This window comes from Bos indicus, chromosome 23, assembly GCF_029378745.1.
Source record: "Bos indicus isolate NIAB-ARS_2022 breed Sahiwal x Tharparkar chromosome 23, NIAB-ARS_B.indTharparkar_mat_pri_1.0, whole genome shotgun sequence".
NCBI lineage: Eukaryota > Metazoa > Chordata > Mammalia > Artiodactyla > Bovidae > Bos > Bos indicus.
The window spans coordinates 12,739,985-12,760,526 of NC_091782.1; the positions used below are offsets into that span (position 1 = coordinate 12,739,985).

The 20,542-nt window shown below is 42.8% G+C and overlaps 1 protein-coding gene across 8 annotated transcripts in view; it reads left to right on the forward strand.

Annotated features, from left to right (window-relative positions):
* The first annotated feature begins 3,759 nt into the window (after nucleotides 1–3,759).
* RNF8 (ring finger protein 8) overlaps nucleotides 3,760–20,542 on the forward strand; it is a 37,142-nt gene continuing 20,359 nt past the window's right edge. The window contains exons 1-3 of one of the 8 annotated variants that reach the window (XR_011563375.1): nucleotides 3,765–4,029; nucleotides 11,091–11,305; nucleotides 13,693–13,821. Coding sequence is in view for 1 of the 8 variants with exons in the window: in XM_019986162.2 (XP_019841721.2) it covers nucleotides 3,919–4,029; nucleotides 13,693–13,821 (240 nt within the window). In the remaining 7 variants the exon portion in view is untranslated. Of the gene's footprint in view, nucleotides 4,030–4,272; nucleotides 4,356–11,090; nucleotides 11,306–13,692; nucleotides 13,822–20,542 lie in introns of those variants that run through there. The other 7 variants (XR_011563379.1, XR_011563376.1, XR_011563374.1 and 4 more) reach the window with 7 other exon arrangements.

Consider the following 20,542-nt stretch of genomic DNA (forward strand, 5'->3'; position numbering starts at 1 on the left):
AGGGGGGACAGACACTCATTCAAAGCTTAGGGAGGCATCTCCATGAGTGCAGGTGCAGCTCCCACCAATTTTCCTGACTCAAAGGCACACAGACAAAATGTTCCAGGCTGGGACTGAAACCTAGTTAGGAAACCAGTTTCTGGAAATAGACCCGAACTGGCAGCCTCCACCACTATGTAATTTGTTACTCTGGGAAGATTATTAAGCCTCTCTGTGCCCCTTTTCTCATCATTCCTAAAGTAGAAATTATAATTGTAGCCACCATCATTATATTGTTTATGAGAAGCAAACAGGATAAAGTGCATAGGGTGCTTGGCCTAGAACTTGACACTTAGCTCTCAATAAATATTATTGTTGTTGTTCAGTCACCCAGCCCTGTCTGACACTTTGTGACCCCATGGACTACAGCACACCAGGCCTCCCTGTCCCTCACCATCTCCTGAAGTTTGCCCAAGTTCATGTCCACTGCATCAGTGATGCCATTTAGCCATCTCATCCTGTGATGCCATCTTCAGTCTTCTTCTCAATCTTTCCCAGCATCAGGGGCTTTCCCAATGAGTTGGCTGTTTGCATCAGATGACCCAAATACTGGAGCTTCAGCTTCAGCATCAGTCAGTCCTTTCAACAAGTATTCGGGCCTGATTTCCCTCAAGATTGACTGGTTTGATCTCCTTGCTGTCCAAGAGACTCTCAAGAGCCTTCTCCAGCACCACAGTTTGAAAGCATCAAATCTTTGGCATTCTGCCTTCTTTACAGTCCAGTTCTCACAACCGTATGTGACCACTGGGAAGACCACAGCCTTGACTATACAGACTTCTGTCAGCAGAGTAATGTCTCTGCTTTTCAACACACTGTCTAGATTTGTCATAGCCTTCCTGCCAAGAAGCAAATGTCTTCTGATTTCATGGCTACAGTCACTATCCACAGTGATTTTAGAACCCAAGAAGAGGAAATCTGTCACTACTTCCACCTTTTCCCCCTCTATTTGCCATGAAGTAATGGGGCCAGACACCATGATTTTCATTTTTTAAATATTTAGTTGTAAGCCAGCTCTTTCACTCTCCTCCACCATCATCAAGAGGCTCCTTAGTTCCTCTTCACTTTCTGCCATTAGAGTGGTATCATCTGCATATCTGAGGTTGTTGATGTTTCTCCCACCTATCTTGATTCCAGCTTCTAACTCATCCAGCCCAGCATTTCTCATGATGTGCTCAGTGTATAGATTAAACAAACAGGCTAACAGCAGACAGCCCTGTTGTACTCCTTTCTCAATCTTGAACCAATCAGTTGTTCCATACAGGGTTCTAACTGTTGCTTCTTGACCCACATACAGGTTTCTCAGGAGACATGTAAGATGGTCGGGTATCCCCATCTCTCTAAGAGCTTTCCACAGTTTATTATGATCCACACAGTCAAAGGCTTTAGCGTAGTTGATGAAACAGAGGTAGATGTTTTTCTGGAATTCCCTAGCTTTCTCTATGATCCAGAGAATGTTGGTAATTTGATCTCTAGTTCCTTCACTGCCTTGTCATGGTGAAAGGGCTTGCCATAACTCAATGAACCTATGAGCCATGCTGTGTAGGACTACCCAAGATGGACAGGTCCCAGAGGAGAGTTCTGACAAAATATGATCCACTGGAGGAGAGAAAGGCAAACCACCCCAGTATACTTGCCATGAGAATCTCATGGACTGTATAAAAGGCCAATAAATGTTAGCCATTTATTATCTCATTTTGTATAATTCATTATTTAGTATATATATTTTCTGCCAACAGAATTTAAGAAAATTGTTAACCACATACCGAAAAATTAAAAGACGAAAGGGGGCATTGAGTTATTAACAGACGTAGTTACTACAGGGAGCAGTTACAAGACTATGCTGGAGAATCAAAGGAAAGAGTCTAAAGTTGTTTGTTTTTTAATTAATAGCTTTGTTGAGGATAATTCATAAAATTCATCCATTGGTGGATAAAGAAGATGTATATATATACAATAGAATATTACTAAGGCATAAAATGGAGAAGGAAATGGCAACCCACTCCAGTGTTCTTGCCTGGAGAATCCCATGGACGGAGAAGCCTGGTAGGCTGCAGTCCATGGGGTCGCACAGAGTCGGACACAACTGAAGCGACTTGGCAACGACAGCAAGGCATAAAAAGAATGAAATAATGCCATTTGCAGCAACATGGTGAAACTAGAGATTATCATATTAAGTGAAGTAAGTCAGAAAGAGAAAGACAAATGCCATATGATATCACTTTTATTGGAATCTAAAAAAAACACACAAATGTTTACAAAACAGAAACAGACTCACAGACTTAGAAAACAAACTTATGGTTACCAAAGGGGAAGGGTAGGGAGAGAGAGAAATTAGAAGTTTGGGATGTGCAACTGCAAACTACTGCTGCTGCTGCTGCTAAGTCACTTCAGTCATGTCTGACTCTGTGTGACCCTGTAGACAGCAGCCCACCAAGGCTCCCCCATCCCTGGGATTCTCCAGGCAAGAACACTGGAGTGGGTTGCCATTTCCTTCTCCAATGCATGAAAGTGAAAATGAAGGTGAAGTCCCTCAGTCCTGTCTGACTCTGTGCGACCCCATGGACTGCAGTCCACCAGGCTCCTGCGTCCATGGGATTTTCCAGGCAAGAGTACTGAAGTGGGGTGCCATTGCATTCTATGCAAACTACTATATATAGAATAAATCACATGGTCCTACTGTATAGCACAAGAATCTATATTCAGTATCCTGTGATAAATCATAATGGGAAAGAATATATATGTATAACTGAGTCACTTTGCTGTGCAGCAGAAATTAACACAATATTGTGAATCTATATATCAATAAAATTTTTTAAAAAATCCATCAGAAATGCATGCTTCAAGGATTTTGCAGTAAATTTATACTCATCACTACAATCCAGTTTCATTTTCACTTATTTACTTATTTTTAATTGAAATATAACTGATGTACGATATTATGTTCCAGTGTATACCACAATCCAGTTTTAGAACAATTCTATCACCTCCGAAAATTCTCTCAAGTCTATTTGCATTCAGCCCCCTGGCTTCCACACTTAGCAGCAGGTAACTGCTTTCTGCCTGGATAGATTTGCCTAATAAAGTCTAAGTTTTTTTTATACTTTTTTTTTTTTTGCGGGGGGGGGGCGGGGGCGGGGAGAGTGGCGGGGGAAGGGTGAGTCGCCCGGCTACACTTGCAGGATTTTTTTTTTTTTTTTGGCAGGATCTTGATTCCCCAACGAGAGACTGAACTGCGCTACCCTGTGTCAGTGAAAGTGAGGAGTCCTAACCACTATGCTGCCAAGGGTTTCCTTTTTTTTTTTTTTTTTTTTCAGTCTAAGTTAAAAAAAATAAAGGAGATGGTGCAAAAGAGGTGCTATTTAAAGCAACTTTGATTTAAAACATCACAAGTTAAAAGTTGTTTAATAGTAGGTCATACTTTTAAATAACTTAGAGTTATAAAGCAAAATTTTTAAAAAGGAAGGAAAGTGAGAAGAGACTCCAGTTTGTGGAGGCTAAGACTGGGGTAAGGGTTCTACAAAGGGTGGTCAAGGTGTGACAGGAGCATTAGAGTGCCTGGGGCGGGGGTGGGGGGGCAAATGCCGCACCTTGGGCTAGACCACCGTCACCTGGCCTAGACCACCTCACCTGGCCTACATCACCCTCACCTGGGCCACCGGCCGCCAATCGCCCTCCTCTCGCGCAGGCGCAGTGACTCCCGCTTGCTGGCGGGGGCGGGCTGGGGGCGGAGCCCAAGCGAACCTTCACAACGATCGTGAGCCCGTAGCGACTGCTTCTGTCTGTGGTGTAGGTATGGCGCCCGCGAGGAAGCCAAGAGGCGGCGGGAACCCACGTCAGGGTGTCGCTGTGTGCTGACTGCTACCCTGGTCCGAGTGGACTATGGGGGATCCCGGCTCCCTGGTCACGGAAGGCCGCGCGGGTGAACGGAGCTGGTGCTTGCGGCGAGTGGGGATGAACACCGAGTGGCTGCTGCTGGAGGATGGCAACGAGGTGAGCGGGAGGGGTCTTCTTGAGGCGAGGGAAGGGGTTTGGAGGAGGCTGGGGTCCCAGGGTGGCCTTGTTTCCGGGCGGGAGGGATGAACCGGAAGGAGGAGTTGGGAGAAGTAGAGGAGAGCGGTGAGGGGTGGGAGGGGTGAGGAGGGAACGGAGAAAGGCACCTGGTGCCAGAGGTTTGGAGGCGGGGGGCGGGGGCGGTCTCAGGTGGGAGGTGTGCGGGAGAAAAGATGGCCCCTTGGACAGCGCCCTAGGCCCAAGGGCCGAGCTGGGCCAGGTGTCTGGGTTGCGGGAAGGAGCCTGGTCGAGGGGCAGAGCGAAAGGTGAGCGTAGAGGCTGTGAGGACTGCTGGGGTTTCGAGGGGAAAGGAGACGACTGTGGGTCTCACGGAGCGCGACGGCGCCCGCTCGGGTGGCGGAACTGGGAGGCGGAGCTGCCCGGACTTCCGAGAATCATGGAGCCGCCCGGGGTCTGAGAGGGAAGCTCGGAGGACTGCTGAGAGAGGAAACTTTCTCGAGTTTATTTTGAAAACGATTGCGAGTTTGGGGTAGTGTCCCTTAAAATACCCAGGCTTTAACGTAAAAGTGTCTTTTTCTTTACTAGTTCATGAGAATTGACGCTTTGATGTGGGCCACAGTTCTGTGAGTCTCGGTACAGCCCATTGGCACCTCCTAGGTTGGGGTAGGGCTTCAGAAATATGAGAATTCTCACCAGAGGCCGTTTATGACGTTCTCTGGTGCTGTCATAAATGCAAAACAAAGACACTTGAGAGGTGAGGCACGGTTTCGGTTGGGGGCCGCTAGGCCTGAGGTGGTGGTTTTACAGAGGATGATGGGAGAGAGCGGGAAAAGAGAATGCAGTCTACTTGGAAAGGATAGCTAGATCAGGCACCATTTTGGGGTGACTGGGAACCGTTTTGGTTTTGGAAACATTTGTGTGAAGGACAAAGAAGTCTTTAGGTAATTTTGTATGTTTAATTAAAATTTTCCTGTAAGTTAAGTAATCTCGGTTCAGTCTCTTGGGTATTTATTGAGTACTTACATTGTTTGGTATAGTACGAGAGGGATAAATAATGACTTCTATTCTCAAAGAGTTCACTGCTTGAATGGGGAAAGGAGGATTTTATACAATGAAGCAATTTGAGAACATCCATGCAGAGGCTAATCAAGTGCCAAGCTGTGGTTTATTTAGTATTAAGGAAAAGAAGGCAGCACGGTTGTCTGAGAAGGCTTTACAAATAAGTGAGAAAAGGAGAGAACCAAAAGGCAAGGGAGAAAGGGAAACAAACACTCAACTGAATGCGGAGTTCCAGACAATAGCAAGGAGAGATAAGAAAGCCTTCTTAAGTGATCAGTGCAAAGAAATAGAGTAAAACAATAGAATCGGAAAGACCAGAGATCTCCTCAAGAAAATTGGAAATGTCAAGGGGAACATTTCATGTACAGATGGGCACGATAAACGACAGTAACAGTAAGGACCTAACAGAAGAGATTAAGAAGAGGTGGCAAGAATACACAGAAGAACTATACAAAAAAGGTCTTAATGACCCAGATAACCACAACGGTGTGGTCACTGACCTAAAGCCAGACATCCTGGAGTGTGAAGTCAAGTGGGCATTAGGAAGCATTACTACAAACAAAGCCAGTAGATGTGACAGAGTTCCAGCTGAGCTATTTCAAATCCTAAGAGACAATGTTGTAAAAGTGCTGCACTCAGTATGTCAGCAAATTTGGAAAAGTCAACAGCCGCCACAGGACTGAAAAAAGTTAGTTTTCATTCCAGTCCCAAAGGACAATGCCAGAGAATGTTCAAACTACTGTACAGTTGCACTCATTTCACATACTAGCAAGGTAATGCTCAAAATCCTTCAGCAGTACATGAACTGAGAACTTCCACATGTACCAGGTAAATTTAGAAAAGGCAGAGGAACAAGAGATCAAATTTCCTGCATCTTTTGGGTCACGGAGAAAACAAGGGAATTCCGGAAAAACATCTATTTCTGATTCATTGACTATACTGAAGCCTTTGACTGTGTGGATCACAACGAACTGTGGGAAATTCTTAAAGAGATGGAAATACCAGACCACCTTACCTGTCTCTTGAGAATCCTATGTGCAGGTCAAGAAGCAACAGTTAGAACCTGACATGAAACAACAGACTGATTCAAAATTGGGAAAGTAGTACATCAAGGCTGTATATCATCACCTTGGTTAGTTAACTTTTATGCAGAGTACATCATGCAAAATTCTGGGCTGGATGAATCACAAGCTAGAATCAAGTTTGCTAGGAGAAGTAAACTCAGATATGCAGATGATATCACTCTAATGGCAGAAAGTGAAGAACTGAAGAGCCTCTTGATGAAAGTGAAGAGGAGAGTGAAAAAACTGGCTTAAAGCTCAGCATTCAAAAAACTAAGATCATGGCGTCCAGTCCCATCACTTCATGGCAAGTAGATGGAGATAGAGTAGAAACAGTAACACATTTTATTTTCTTGGGCTCCAAAATCACTGTGGATTGTGACTGCAGTCGTGAAATTGAAAGATGCTTGCTCCTTGGAAAGAAAGCTGTGACAAACCTAGACAATGTATTGAAAAGCAGGGACATCACTTTGCCAGAAAAGTCCATATAGTTAAAGCTGTGGTTTTTCCAGTAGTCATGTACAGATGTGAGAGTTGGATCATAAAATAGTCTGAGTGCCATAGAATTGATGCTTTCAAATTGTGGTGTTGGAGAAGACTTGCTGCTGCTGCTGCTAAGTTGCTTCAGTTGTGTCCAACTCTATGTGACCCCATAGACGGCAGCCCACCAGGCTCCGCCATCCCTGTTATTCTCCAGGCAAGAATACTGGAGTGGGTTGTCATTTCTTTCTCCAAATCGTAAAAGTGAAAGTGAAGTCTCGAGTCATGTCTGACTCTTAGCGACCTCATGGACTGCAGCCTACCAGGCTCCTCCGTCCATGGCATTCTCCAGGCAAGAGTACTGGAGTGGGTTGGCATTGCCTTCTCTGAGAAGACTCTTGAGAGTCCCTTAGACTGCGAGATTAAACCAGTAAATCCTAAAGGAAATCAACCCTGAATATTCATTGGAAGGACTGATGCTGAAGCACCAATACTTTGACCACCTGATGCAAAAGAACTAACTCCTTAGAAAAGACCTTGATGCTGGGAAAGATTGAGAGCAGGAGGAGGAGCAACAGAGGGTGAGATAGTTGGGTAGCATTACCGACTCAATCGATATGAGTTTGAGCAAATTCCAGAAGATAGTGAAGGACAGAGAAGCCTGACACGCTGTAGTTCATGGGGTCTCAAAGAGTCAGACATGATTTAGCAACTGAACAACAACATCCTAAGAACAGTCAGAGGAGGCATTCAAGTTCAGCCTTAAATATTGCTAGATTTGGTGATTATAAAGGATTACTTGTACTTGTATGCTGTGAATTGAAGAACACCCGGAAGATACCTGTGCCCCCAAATCTCTCTCTCTCTGTGTTATCAGTGCCTAAAAGTCCACATTAGGCCTTCTTTCTTTCAGTTTGAGAGCATTGACCTTCCCTGCGTGGCCCTTTCCAAAAGCATATACTTTGGGGAAGGTTTTTTTTTAATTAATTCATTTATTTGATCTTAGTTACGGTATGCAGGATCTTCACTGCATCATGCAGGATCTTTTATTGTGGCATGTGGGCTCAGTAGTTGTGGTGTGCAGGCTTAGTTGCTCCACAGCATGTGGGATCTTAGTTCCCCTACCAGGGATTGAACCCACATCCCTCTGCATTGCAAGGCAGATTCTTAATCACTGGACCACCAGGGAAGTCTCCCTACTTTGGGGAAGTTTAACAAATGACGATACTTAACACCTGCATGATAGTAACTATACCTTACTTTCTATAGGGCCAAACTTTCACGTACATCACTTAATGCAAGCCCTGCACGTGTACCACACCCACACACAACCCTATAAGGAATTTAGTAGTCATGTTAATTCATTCTTTAAGATTCAGTTGCCATGGGGACTTACCTGACCATCCAGTGGTTAACACTCTGCCCTTCAAATGCATGGGGCACGGGTTCCATCCCTGGTTGGGAAACTAAGATTCCACGTGCTGCACAGCCCACCCAACTTTCCCCACCCCCATTAAAAAAAGAAAAAATTTCAGTTGTGATGCATTAATTCATTGCTTCTGAATAGCTTGGTAGTACTGAGAATCTTGGGGAGGGTGCAGGCGGAAAGAGTTAAAGACTCTGCAGCAAGGGCAAGGGGACTATAAAGTGCTCCTATACATATTTTAAACTATCGGATAATTTTTTGTGAGGCTACCTCTAATGGGGCTCTCCTCATAGGCCTGGCTGTCTGCAGGTCGGATCTTAGGAAATGGTTCGTACACAGCATGCAGTGTGTATGAGCAGAGCTTGAGTCAAAGCCAAGACGTGATGTCTTGCTAATTGTAACAGTCCCCAAACCATAGCACAGGATGGTGCACACAAGATTTTAGGAGGTATGCTGATACCATTTAGTTACAACAGCAGAGTAAGGTCAGTTTCTTGCCTTCCCAGTTCCCCCAAAGTCTCAGCTGTAATAATGAAAGTTCCTCTCATTTCACTGAAGGAAATACTGTAGCAAATTGTCTGCCTGAATGGGTGTCTTTAAATTTCTTAAACCAGTCAAGAGAGCTTGGTAGAAAAACAGATAGACTTATTGCAAATTAGCTAGTTCCCAGGCCCTATAAATATCTATGCCTTTGGGGAAAACCACTGTATCTTCATTTTTCTTTTTTTCTTCTCTTGTATTTGGTTTTCACGAAGCTCTTTGCCCTAGTGAAAGTGAAAGTCACTCAGTTGTGTCCAACTCTTTGTGACCCCATGGATTATACAGTCCATGAAATTCTCCAGGCCAGAATATTGGAGTGGGTAGCCATTCCCTTCTTCAGGGGTTCTTCCCAACCCAGGGATTGAACCCAGGTTTCCCACATTACAGGCAGATTCTTTATCAGCTGAGCCACCAGGGAAGCCCTAAGAGAGTTGTTAAAAGGGAAAGGATCATCCAAGAGGAGTTGATGGTCATTTGGGATACAGTAGGAGTCATGCCTGGGCTTCTCCGGTGGCTCAATGGTATCTGCCTGCAATGAAGGAGTCGCAGGAGACGCTGGTTTGATCCCTGGGTCTGGGAGATCCCCTGGAGAAGGGCATGGCAACCCATGCCAGTATTCTTACTGGAGAATCCCAAGGACAGAGGAGCCTGGTAGGCTACAGCCCATAGGGTTGCAGAGTCGGACACGACTGAAGCAACTTAGCATACACGCATGCAGGAGTCATGCCTAGGAGGAAAGCATTAGTAAAGGTGGGTAAGGACAGGATTAACTTGTAGGCTAATACTGTCAGTAAGTGAAGAGGCTGGCACAACTTTGTAAATGGAAACAACCCATAGCCGTTAATTGATAATTTGTTGGCACTCAGTTCCCTTGGGAAATTTACTTTTATGTTATGAATGATGATGGATATTCAGATAAGCTCATGCAGACTCTGACCATGGTGTAGATGAATTATCAGTGTATCAGGGTATATTCTAGGACCAGATAGTGAAGGGAAAGACAAAAAAGTGTTTCCTTCTTTTCCTGGATTCAGAGTTCATAGGCAATTTCAGAAAAAGCACTCATTATTCCCTTTTTTGTATTATTTTCTCCAGGCTACCCATAATGGCAGTCTGTCTCCCCTCAAATATTAAAGTGGAATATTGAATACTTTCTTGCTAGAAATAAAGCTACCTAAATGGAAATTCTTATTGAATATGGATGACAGATAAATCCTTAACATTCCATTTTTAAAGGATAGGTGTGTTCAGAGGAACTTCTATAATTAATTTCTGGCAAACTGTCAAAACATTGAGAAACTTCAGACTCAGGATTTTGGTTGAGGTGATCACTACATTTTAAAGGCAAACAAGTCAGATTTGTAAGGTTCCTGGCTGCTGCTCCGTGGTTTCCAGTGGTAATAACCCATTTTCCAACTTCTGACCTAAAAAACACCCATCTCCTGGAATCCAGGAGGACTCATAAGCAAGATCTCTTTATTCTTCCATTTATTCACAAATATTTACTGAGCAGAAAGAGGCTCTAAGGAGTACAGAAATACTGTGGTACACAAGATGGATAAGGTCCCTGCTCATGAAATTTAAATTCTAAATATAAATTTAGAAAAACAAAAGTAGACAAAAATAAGTGAAACAAGCAAGGTACTTTTGGATTGTGGTAAGCACATGCTAATAATGTGAAGGGATGCAATGGCGAGGGAAGGAGCAGGCAGCAACTTTAGATCAGGTAATCAGGGTTAGGCCTCTGAGGAGCTGAAACTTGAAAGATGGGAAGGAGCCCATGCAAATGTTTGAAAGAAGAATGTTCTAATCAGAGGAGACAGGTGAAAATACCCTCAGGTAGAAGTCAGTGTTTCTAACCATGATGTGAGATAAACTGAAGAGATGGAGTTAGGACATTGAGCGCCTTAGAGACTGTGGAAGGAAGGAGAATTTTAAGAAAGGGGAAGACATGGTTTAAGGTTTTTATATTACTACTCTAGCTACTGTGTAAAGAATGGGGGCTAGCACAGGAGCAAAAACAGCGTAACTAGAGGAAGCAGTGTGGTTTGAATTAAGATAGAGGCCACTGATAGAAGTGAACAGATTTAGGGCATATTTGAATTAACAGCCAGTAGATTTTGCTGATGATTTGAATGTGGATCCGGATGAGGGACATGGATGGCTCCTGGGTTTGAGGCTAAGCAGTGGGTTGGGTGGTTGTATGAGTTACTGAGATGAGAGTTTGTGGGGAGGAATAGATTGGGGCAAAGAGCTGTGGTGCTTTTTGAGGGACTGAGGACAGGAATTATTTTGAAAGAATTTCAAAAGGAACAAAAGGGGCGTCTTTTAGAAAACCACAGACTATTTGGCTTAATATTCCCAGGTAAGGTTGGGGTTATAGATCATTAAAGAGGTGACTTGTGTACCAAGAAGAAAAAGCAGCAAATTCTGTGATCTGGATTCCAGAAGAATCTTATTTCCTTCCTTCACAGGGTTATTATGAACTCGACTGGTTTGTCAAAAAAATATGTTAGATGTGAACTGGGAGTTCATTGCAACCTGTCCTTATGGATAAAATGGAAAATAAAGACTTTTTCATCTTTTGGTTGAACTATAACTGTTGAAAGTGAAGTTGCTCAGTCTTGTCTGACTCTGTGACTCCATGGACTGTAGCCTACCAGACTTCTCCATCCATGGCGTTTTCCAGGTAAGAGTACTGGAGTGGGTTGCCGTTTCCTTCTCCAGAGGATCTTCCCCACCCAGGGATCGAACCCAGGTCTTCTGCCCAGTGGGCAGATGCTTTACCCTCTTGAGACACTAGGGATGGCTCAACTGGTAAAGAAGCCGCCTGCAATGCGGGAGACCTAGGTTCGATCCCTGGGTCAGGAAGATCCCCTGGAGAAGGTCATGGCTACCCACTCCAGTATTCTGGCCTGGAGAATTCCATGGACTATATAGTCCATGGGGTCACAAAGAGTCGGACACAACTGAGCGACTTTCATTTCATAACTGTTGAAGGCGATCGCTGAATTGTGTGGTAGAATGTTTACTAGACTGTCCTGAGAGCTTTGCCTTTGGTTGCAGCCTATTTTAATCTTTTTATCTGTATCTTGAATGAAGGTACAGAGGGCATCATATCAATTTGGTGGGTGACTCAAGCTGGAAGAGATACTGAGTATGTCTGATGGCAGATGAAAAATTTAGAAAGGTCTTGACAAGCTCATGATAGGCTGAACTAACAAGATGAAATTTAATAGGAATCAATTGATCCTGCACTGGAATCCAACTAGTCAAATTCAGGATAGAAGAGACATGATTTAGCATAAAAATTTTTAGGGGAGGGTTCAGTTCAGTCACTTAGTCATGTCCAACTCTTTTTGACCCCATGGACTGCAGCATGCCAGGCTTCCTTGTCCATCACCAACTCCCGGAACTTGCTCAAACTCTGGTCCATTAAGTCAGTGATGCCATCCAACCATCTCATCCTCTGTCATCCCCTTCTCCTCCTGCCTTCAGTCTTTTCTAGCATCAAAGTCTTTTCCAATGAGTCAGTTCTTTGAATCAGGTGGCCAAAGTATTGGAGTTTCAGCTTCAGCATCAGTCCTTCTATGAATATTTCCTAAAGGACTGATTTCCTTTAGGATTGATTGGTTTGGGCTTCTTGCAGTCCAAGGGACTCTTGAGTCTTCTCCAATACGACAGTTCAAAAGCATCAGTTCTTTGGTGCTCGGCTTACTTTCCTTCTTTCTTTCAGGGGAGGATTAGACCAAGAGATCTAATTATTCCTCAGCCTAAGGATACATTGACAGTGTGATATATCTGCCATGAAAGCCAATGCATTTTATATGCTCCAGTGATAATATCTAGGACTGGGAAAGTGATACTTGCATCCATCTGTGTAATAAAAATTAGGTTTATTTTTCTTGATGTGGCATCCAGGAATAAAAGCAAACCAGAGGTCTCTTCACAGACCCATAGGATGGCAGAAAGACTCAAACCTATGCCATGGAGTTACTTCGAAGTAATTGGAAACACAGGGTCAAGAAAAGGGAAGATTCAATAGATACTTCATAGCTGCCATGTGAAAAGGGGGGATTGGAGATTTTTCTGGTGGTGCCCAGAGCAGAGCCTGGGTCAAAGAATGGAATTTATAGGAAGAAAGAGGCCAAGTCAGAGCCATTAAAAAATTGGAGAGACTGTCTTGTATAGAAGCTATAGTTCTTGGCAGTGTTTAAGACTAGTTGATGGGGGTGTGTAGAAAGGAATCCTCCATCCTATGAGTGGCCTTTCAGAATCTGAAGATTTAACTTCAGGACCAGGGACCAGGTTTGATCACTCAAGAGCTTTTGTACAGCAGAGTTTTATTAAAGTGAAAAGGGACAGGAAAGCTTCTATGTAGATATCAGAGGGGGATGGAGAGCCCCCCTTCCTGAGTGTTAGCAAGGGAGTTATATACTTTTTAACTAGTTATTAAAATAATAAATCAAAAGAATGTCTCAAGGTTGTAAAGATCTTACTAGACCTATTCCCGTAATTTACATTTTAAGATAACAGGATTAGCCAGAAGGTTTTCAGGAAGGAGAAACTGTCCTCAAGCAGGATACGTTGTTGTTATATAATCCTTAGTACGAAGTTTAAACTGAGTTGTTTGTTGTGTAATTATCAGTTCTGGGCTTAAAGGAAAAAATGGTATATGTGACTAAGACTAAGGAATGTAGAGGGAAAAAAAAAGTTTGTCCTTTCCTCCTCCTCGAGAACCCTAGACCCCTGTCTCTGCTTCGAGAGCCCCAGACCCCTTTCTCCTCTTCGGGGACCCCGACTTCTGATCAACCTGCCTAGGAATTGACTCTCATTAACCAACCCTAATACTCCATGGCTAACTCTGTTCAACTATCTCATCACAGCTTTTTGCCTTTTTCTACTCAGTGGCTCCAGTGGCAAATGAAGGAGGAGATGACTAACGATCTATTTGGGGTTTGTGGGAGTCTGGTTTCATAAGTCAAGACTTGTGAATACTGCTGGTTGACAAGACGGTAAAGGACCTCCTTTTTCAGTGCCCTGGCTGATTGTGTCTCTTTGTTATTATCTTCCTAGGTGACTGTAGGGCGAGGATTTGGTGTTACATACCAGTTGGTATCAAAAATCTGCCCTCTGATGATTTCCCGAAACCACTGTATTTTGAAACAGAATGCTGAGGGCCAGTGGACAATTAAGGACAACAAGGTACAGTAATCCAGAGAAGCCTAGATACTTTTATTGGATTTTTAAAAATTTTTATTTATTTTTAATTGGAGGATAATTGCTTTACAATATTGTGTTGGTTTCTGCCATATATCAATGTGAATCAATCATAGGTATATGTATATCCCCTCCCTCTTGAATCTCCCTCCTGCCTATTTATTTTTAGGTTAGGGTTTTTTCCCTCCTTCAAGGTAATACATGGTACAAAATTAAAAGATTAAAAAATGTATCTTCTACCATAGCTACTTACTTGTCTTGCCCAGAGATGGCTACTTCTCTATGCTGCCAGAGGTTAGATTATGCCAAAATAAGTTACTTTGTAAGGAACATCTGGGCTTCCCTGGTGGCTCAATGGTAAAGAGTCCACCTGCCAATGCAGGAGATGAGGGTTCGATCCCTGGGTCAGGAAAATCCCCTGGAGAAAGAAATGGCAACCCATTCCAGTATTCTTGCTTGGGAAATCCCACGGAGTGAGGAGCCTGGGGGCTGCAATCCATGTGGTCACAAAAGAGTGCAGCATGAGGTAGCGACTGAACAGCAAAGGAACACCTGTGTTGGGGCAATAGGTCCTGTTCCAGAAACTAAGTTACCAGGGAGTTTCGTCTCTTGTGAGTCAAAGGTCCAGAGACCTTGGGAATCTGATGATGATTCTAGGGTACACCTGTGATTCAGGGCATGGGGAACAGGAGGAGCTGCACTGATTACACTTGCTCCTTCTCTTCCCCCTCCTTTCCTACAGCAAACCCCGTCCCTCACTTTTAACATGTTTCATGTATTAGTGCTCTAATCTAAGGAAGATTTCCTTAACTTTTTTTTTTTTTTTTTGCTTGAAACAAATTTGATAACCACAAATACTAAGGAAGTTGAAATAATGTATAGACCCAGCAATTAGGAAGTACCTGAAGTGCATATGTGAAATTTGTACCTAAAGTGCAAATACAGTGAAAATATAGATTGTGAAGTGAGAGAAATTCTACTGTAACCAGTTAAGGATTAGGAAGTATGAAATGTCTTTTGACACCACTTTGCACTGCTCTGGTTGAAAGGATTTTAAAGATACCTGTTAGGAGGAAGGGTATTAAGATGATTCTGAGACCATTTCCAACAGGTGTGGGGGATTTCCCTCCCTACTCCGCATCTGTCTACCTGAGATAGCATCAGATTCTACAGATAGAGGGCTCAGTCCCACAAGACTGCTTTCCACTTCAGATACGAGTCACAACCCCAGGTTAACTAACATCTGTGTTTCTGACTGGTTATACGTTGGAGGTTCCAAGGACCCTGTCCTTGAACTTTGGGTGCCAGTTGCAAGTCCAGGTTTTAACCTGTACTTCTGGCTGACTGGCTAAATCAGAGGTTCCCATGGCCACCTCCCATTTTGGATATAATTAATCAGCTTCAGAGTGATTCACAACTCAGGAATACATTTTCTTACATTTACCGGTTTATTGTAAAAGGATATGGTCGGGGATACAGGTGAACATCCTCATGAAAAAGATGTTATCACTTCAATTCAGTCGCTCAGTCGTGTCCGACTCTTTGTGACCCTTGTCCATCACCAACTCCTGGAGCTTGCTCAAACTCATGTCCATTGAGTCAGTGATGCCATCCAACCATCTCTTCTTCTGTCGTCCCCTTCTCCTGCCTTCAATCTTTCCCAGCATGAGGGTCTTTTCCAATGAGTCAGTTCTTTGCATTAGGTGGCCAAAGTATTGGAGCTTCAGCATCAGTCCTTCCACGAATATTCAGGACTGATTTCCTTTAGGGTTGTATATGGGAGAATACACAGAGCTTCCCTGATTAAACCCCATCCTTTTGGGTTTTTATGGAGACTTTATTATATATGTGTAATTGATTGAATTACTGGCCAGTGATGATCAACCTCGAGCCTCTCTCCCCTCCCAGGGCTTGAGGGGTGGGACTGAAATCTGATGTTAACTAAGATAGACGGAGTTCCAGCCCTCCAGTCACTGGATTGGTTCCCTTGGCAGCCAGACCTCGTAGGTGACCCTGGGGCATTCCAAAAGTCACCTCATTAACATAACAAAGAATACCTTGATCTCTCTTACCACTTAGGAAATTTCAAGGGTTTTAGAAACTCTGTGCTAGAAATGGGGATGAATACCAAATATATATTTCTTATTATAATTCATAGTATCACAGGTATCCTGCTGGCCTGCCCAGCAGCCTTATTTTGCATGCATAAAACTGCTAGATTTAAGCTGTTGGAGAAAGTATCTTCCTGCACTAGGATTAAGTTGAGTTGGCATGGTGTTGAAGGAGAGCATAAATGTTAAGTAAATTGGTTCGGCACTCTTGGCAAGGCACCGTGAGCAGAATAGAAATTGGCACTGGAAAGGGGACGTTAGAGATGATCTAGTTTAACCCCTTCTGGGGACACTTGAGTCTGAACAAACCTTGCTGCTTGGGGCAATGCAGCTTTCCGCCTCCCAGCAAGCAGCTAGAGCAGTGGTTCTCAACTGTTTCCAATTTTGCCCATACATGGGATACTTTATAAAAATACTGATGGTATCACATTAAAATTAAGAATTTCCATTCACCAAAATATATCAAGAGAGAGAAAGCATGCTCAAAGTGGAAGATACTTGCTAAAGATACAATCAGTGAAGGGCTTATACTTGGATGGATGTGTGTGTGTGCGCGCGCGTGCGCTTAGTTGCTCAGTTGTGTCCAACTCTTTGCAACCCCATGGACTGCAGCCCACTAGGCCCTTCTGTCCATGGGGCTTCTCCAGGCAAGAATACTGGAGTGGGTTGCCATGCCCTCCTCCAGGGGATCTTCCCAACCCAGGGATCAAACCCAGGTCTCCGGCATTGCAGGCGGATTCTTTACCATCTGAGCCACTGGATGTATACAGAACTCCAAATCAATAAGAAAAAGAAAGATAACCCAGTTTTAAAAATGGGCAAGAACTAGGCACTTCACAAAAGATTCTGTCCGATTGTTCCGTATCCATGAAACATTGTTCAGCTTCATTAATGATCTGTGAAATACATAATGGAATACCACGACACACCCTGTTGTCAGAGTAACTATAATTGCATTTTAATGATGCCATATATTTACACAGGTATGGAGCCAAGTAGTCTTTTGATAGAAATGTAAATAGATACAACTATTTTGGAAAATTATTTGTCATTATTTATTAAAGTGTGTGTATGTATATATGTATACATACATACATACATACATTGTTGTTGTGTAGTGCTAAGTCATGTTCCACTCTTGTGACCCCATGGATTGTGGCTCCCAGGCTCCTCTGTCCATGGGATTTCCCATGCAAGATTGGAGTGGGTTGCCATTTCTTTCTCCAGGGGGTCTCCCGTCCCAGAGTTTGAACCCATGTCTCCTGCATTGGTAGGTAGATTCTTTACCACTGAGCCATCTGGGAACCTCTGACACACACACACACCACACACACCACACACACACCACACACCACACACACACCACACACACACACCACACACACCACACACACACACCACACACACCACATACACCACACACACACACACACACACACACACACACACACACAATATTTTCACTCCCAGGGAAGCAACCCAAATATCTTTCAACAGTAGAATGGATAAATAAACTATGGAATATTCTTTTTTTTTTTTCCCTTGGGAAAAGATGTTTGTTTTATATTTTCTTCTCTTCAGATTGTGGAGTAAAGCTGTGATAGATATTATGAAATGATGAACACGAATATTTTGAGGGGTCCTGTCATTTTCACTTTTGTTTGCTTCACCGTCTTTTTCTTTTTTACAATAGTAGAAGATATTTATCAGTTTTCACAGTCAATAGCCAGACAAAAAAATAAAAGATAATTACATTAACCTCCAATTAAAATAAATAAATTCATATTTTTAAAAAAGATAATTACAGTTGCAAGTCACAATGATAACATGATTAAAATAATTACATACAATTTGGGGGTGAAGCAGAGTGATGTGGTAAGTGGAAGTGCGTTCATGCACATGTTTTCATCTGCTCAGCCAGTCTATGTCTTTTGGTTGGTGCATTTTAATTCATTTACATTTAAGGTAATTTTCAATATGTATGATCCTATTACCATTTTCTTAATTGTTTCAGGTTTATTTTGTGTAGGTCTTTTCCCTGTCTTGTGTGTCTTGCCTGGAGAAGTTCATTTACCATTTGTTGCAAATAAAGCTGGTTTGGTCGTGCTGAATTCTCTTTAACTTTTGCTTCTCTAGAAAGCTTTTGCTTTCTCTGTCAAATCTGAATGAGAGTTTTGCTGGGTAAAGTATTATTCTTGGTTTTAGGTTTTCCCTGAACAAGAGTCTGGCTGGATAGAGTATTCTTGGTTGTAGGTTCTTCCTTTTCACCACTTTAAATATATCATTCCATTCCCTTCTGGCTCATAGGATTTCTTTGAGAAAATCAGCTGATAACCTGATGGGGAGTTCCCTTGTCTGTTAGTTGTCATTTTTCTCTTGTTGCTTTTAATATTTTATCTTTATCTTTAATTTTTGTCAGTTTTGATTACTATGTGTCTTGGTGTGTTCCTCCTTGGGTTTATCCTGCCTGGGACTCTTATGCTTCCTGGACTTGGTTGACTATTTCCTTTCCCATGTTAGGGAAATTTTCAGCTATTATCTTTTAAAATATTTTTTGGGGTCTTTTCTTTCTCTCTCTTTCTGGGATCTCTATAATGCAAATGTTGTTGCATTTAATGTTGTCCCAGGGGTCTCTGAGCAACTAACAGTTTCACTTTTCATTTTCAGAGGTCTCTTAGGCTGTCTTCATTTTCCTTCATTCTTTTTTCTATATTCTGTTCAGCAGCAGTGATTTCCACCATTCTGTCTTATGGATGTGAGACATCTGTAAGTGACCACCAGGTCACTTACCCATTCTCCTGCCTCAGTTATTCTGCTATTGATTCCTTCTAATGTATTGTTCAACTCTGTTTGCTTGTTTTTTTTAGTTTTTCTAGGTCTTTGGTAAACATTACTTGCATCTTCTCTGTTCTTTTTCCAAGATCCTGGATGATCTTCACTATCACACTTCTGAATTCTTTTTCTGGAAGGTTGCCTAATCTCCACTTCGTTTAGTTGTTCTTCTGAAGTTTTGGCCCTTCATCTGGAGCATAGCCCTCTGTTTTTTTCATTCTGATTAACTTTCTGTGATGTGATTTTCATTCTAGCCTCTGCAGGATTGTGGTTCATCTTCTGTCTGCCCTCTGGTGGATGAGGCTGAAGGCTTGTGTAAGCTTCCTCATGGGAGGGACTGGCAGTGGGAAAAACTGGATCTTGCTCAGCTAGGTCTTGCTCTGTTTCTATACAAAAAAGATCTTCATGACCTAGATAACCATGATGGTGTGATCACTCATCTAGAGCCAGACATCCTGGAATGCAAAGTCAGGTGGGCTTTAGGAAGCATTTACTATGAACAAAGCTAGTGGAGGTAATGGAATCCCAGTTGAGCTTATTTCACATCCTAAAAGATGATGCTATTAAAGTGCTGCACTCAATTATGCCAGCAAATCTGGAAAACTCAGCAGTGGCCACAGGACTAGAAAAAGGTCAGTTTTCATTCTAAATCCAAAGAAGGGCAATGTCAAAGAGTGTTCAAACTACTGCACGATTGCAGTCATCCACACGCCAGCAAAGTAATACTCAAAATTCTCTAAGCCAGGCTTCAACAGTATGTGAACCGTGAACTTCTAGATGTTCAAGCTGGATTAGAAAAGGCAGAGAAACCAGAGATCATATTACCAACATCCATTGGATCATCGAAAAAGCAATTTTTCGATGCAAGAGAGTTCCAGAAAACATCTATTTCTGCTTTATTGACTAAGCTTAAAGCCTTTGACTGTGTTGATCACAACAAACTGTGGAAAATTCTGAAAAAGATGAGACTATCAGACCACCTTACCTGCCTCCTGAGAAATCTGTATGCCGGTCAAGAAGCAACAGTTTGAACCAGACATGGAACAATAGACTGGTTCCAAATTGGGAAAGGAGTACATCAAGGCTATATATTGTCACCCTGCTTATTTAACTTATATGCAGAGCACATGTGAAGTGCCGGGCTGGATGAAGCACAAGCTGGAATCAGGATTGCTGGGAGAAATATCAGTAACCTCAGATATGCAGATGACACCACCCTTATGGCAGAAAGTGAAGAACTAAAGAGGCTTTTGATGAAAGTGAAGGAGGAGAGTGAAAAGGCTGGCTTAAAGCTCAACATTCAGAAAACTAAGATCATGGCATCTGGTCCCATCACTTCATGGCAAATAGATGGGGAAACAGTGGAAACAGTGGCTGACTTTGTTTTTTTTGGGCTCCAAAATCACTGCAGATGGTGATTGCAGCCATGAAATTAAAGGACACTTAATCCTTGGAAGGAAAGTTATGACCAACCTAGACAACATATTAAAAAGCAGAGATATTACTTTGTCAACAAAGGTTCATCTAGTCAAGGCTATGGTTTTTCCAGTAGTCACATATGGATGTGAGAATTGGACTATAAAGAAAGCTGAGCGCCAAAGAATTGATGCTTTTGAACTGTGGTGTTGGAGAAGACTCTTGAGGGTCCCTTGGACTACAAGGAGATCCAACCAGTCCATCCTAAGGGAGATCAGTCCTGAATATTCATTAGAAGGACTGATATTGAAGCTGAAACTCCAGTACTTTGGCCACCTGATGTGAAG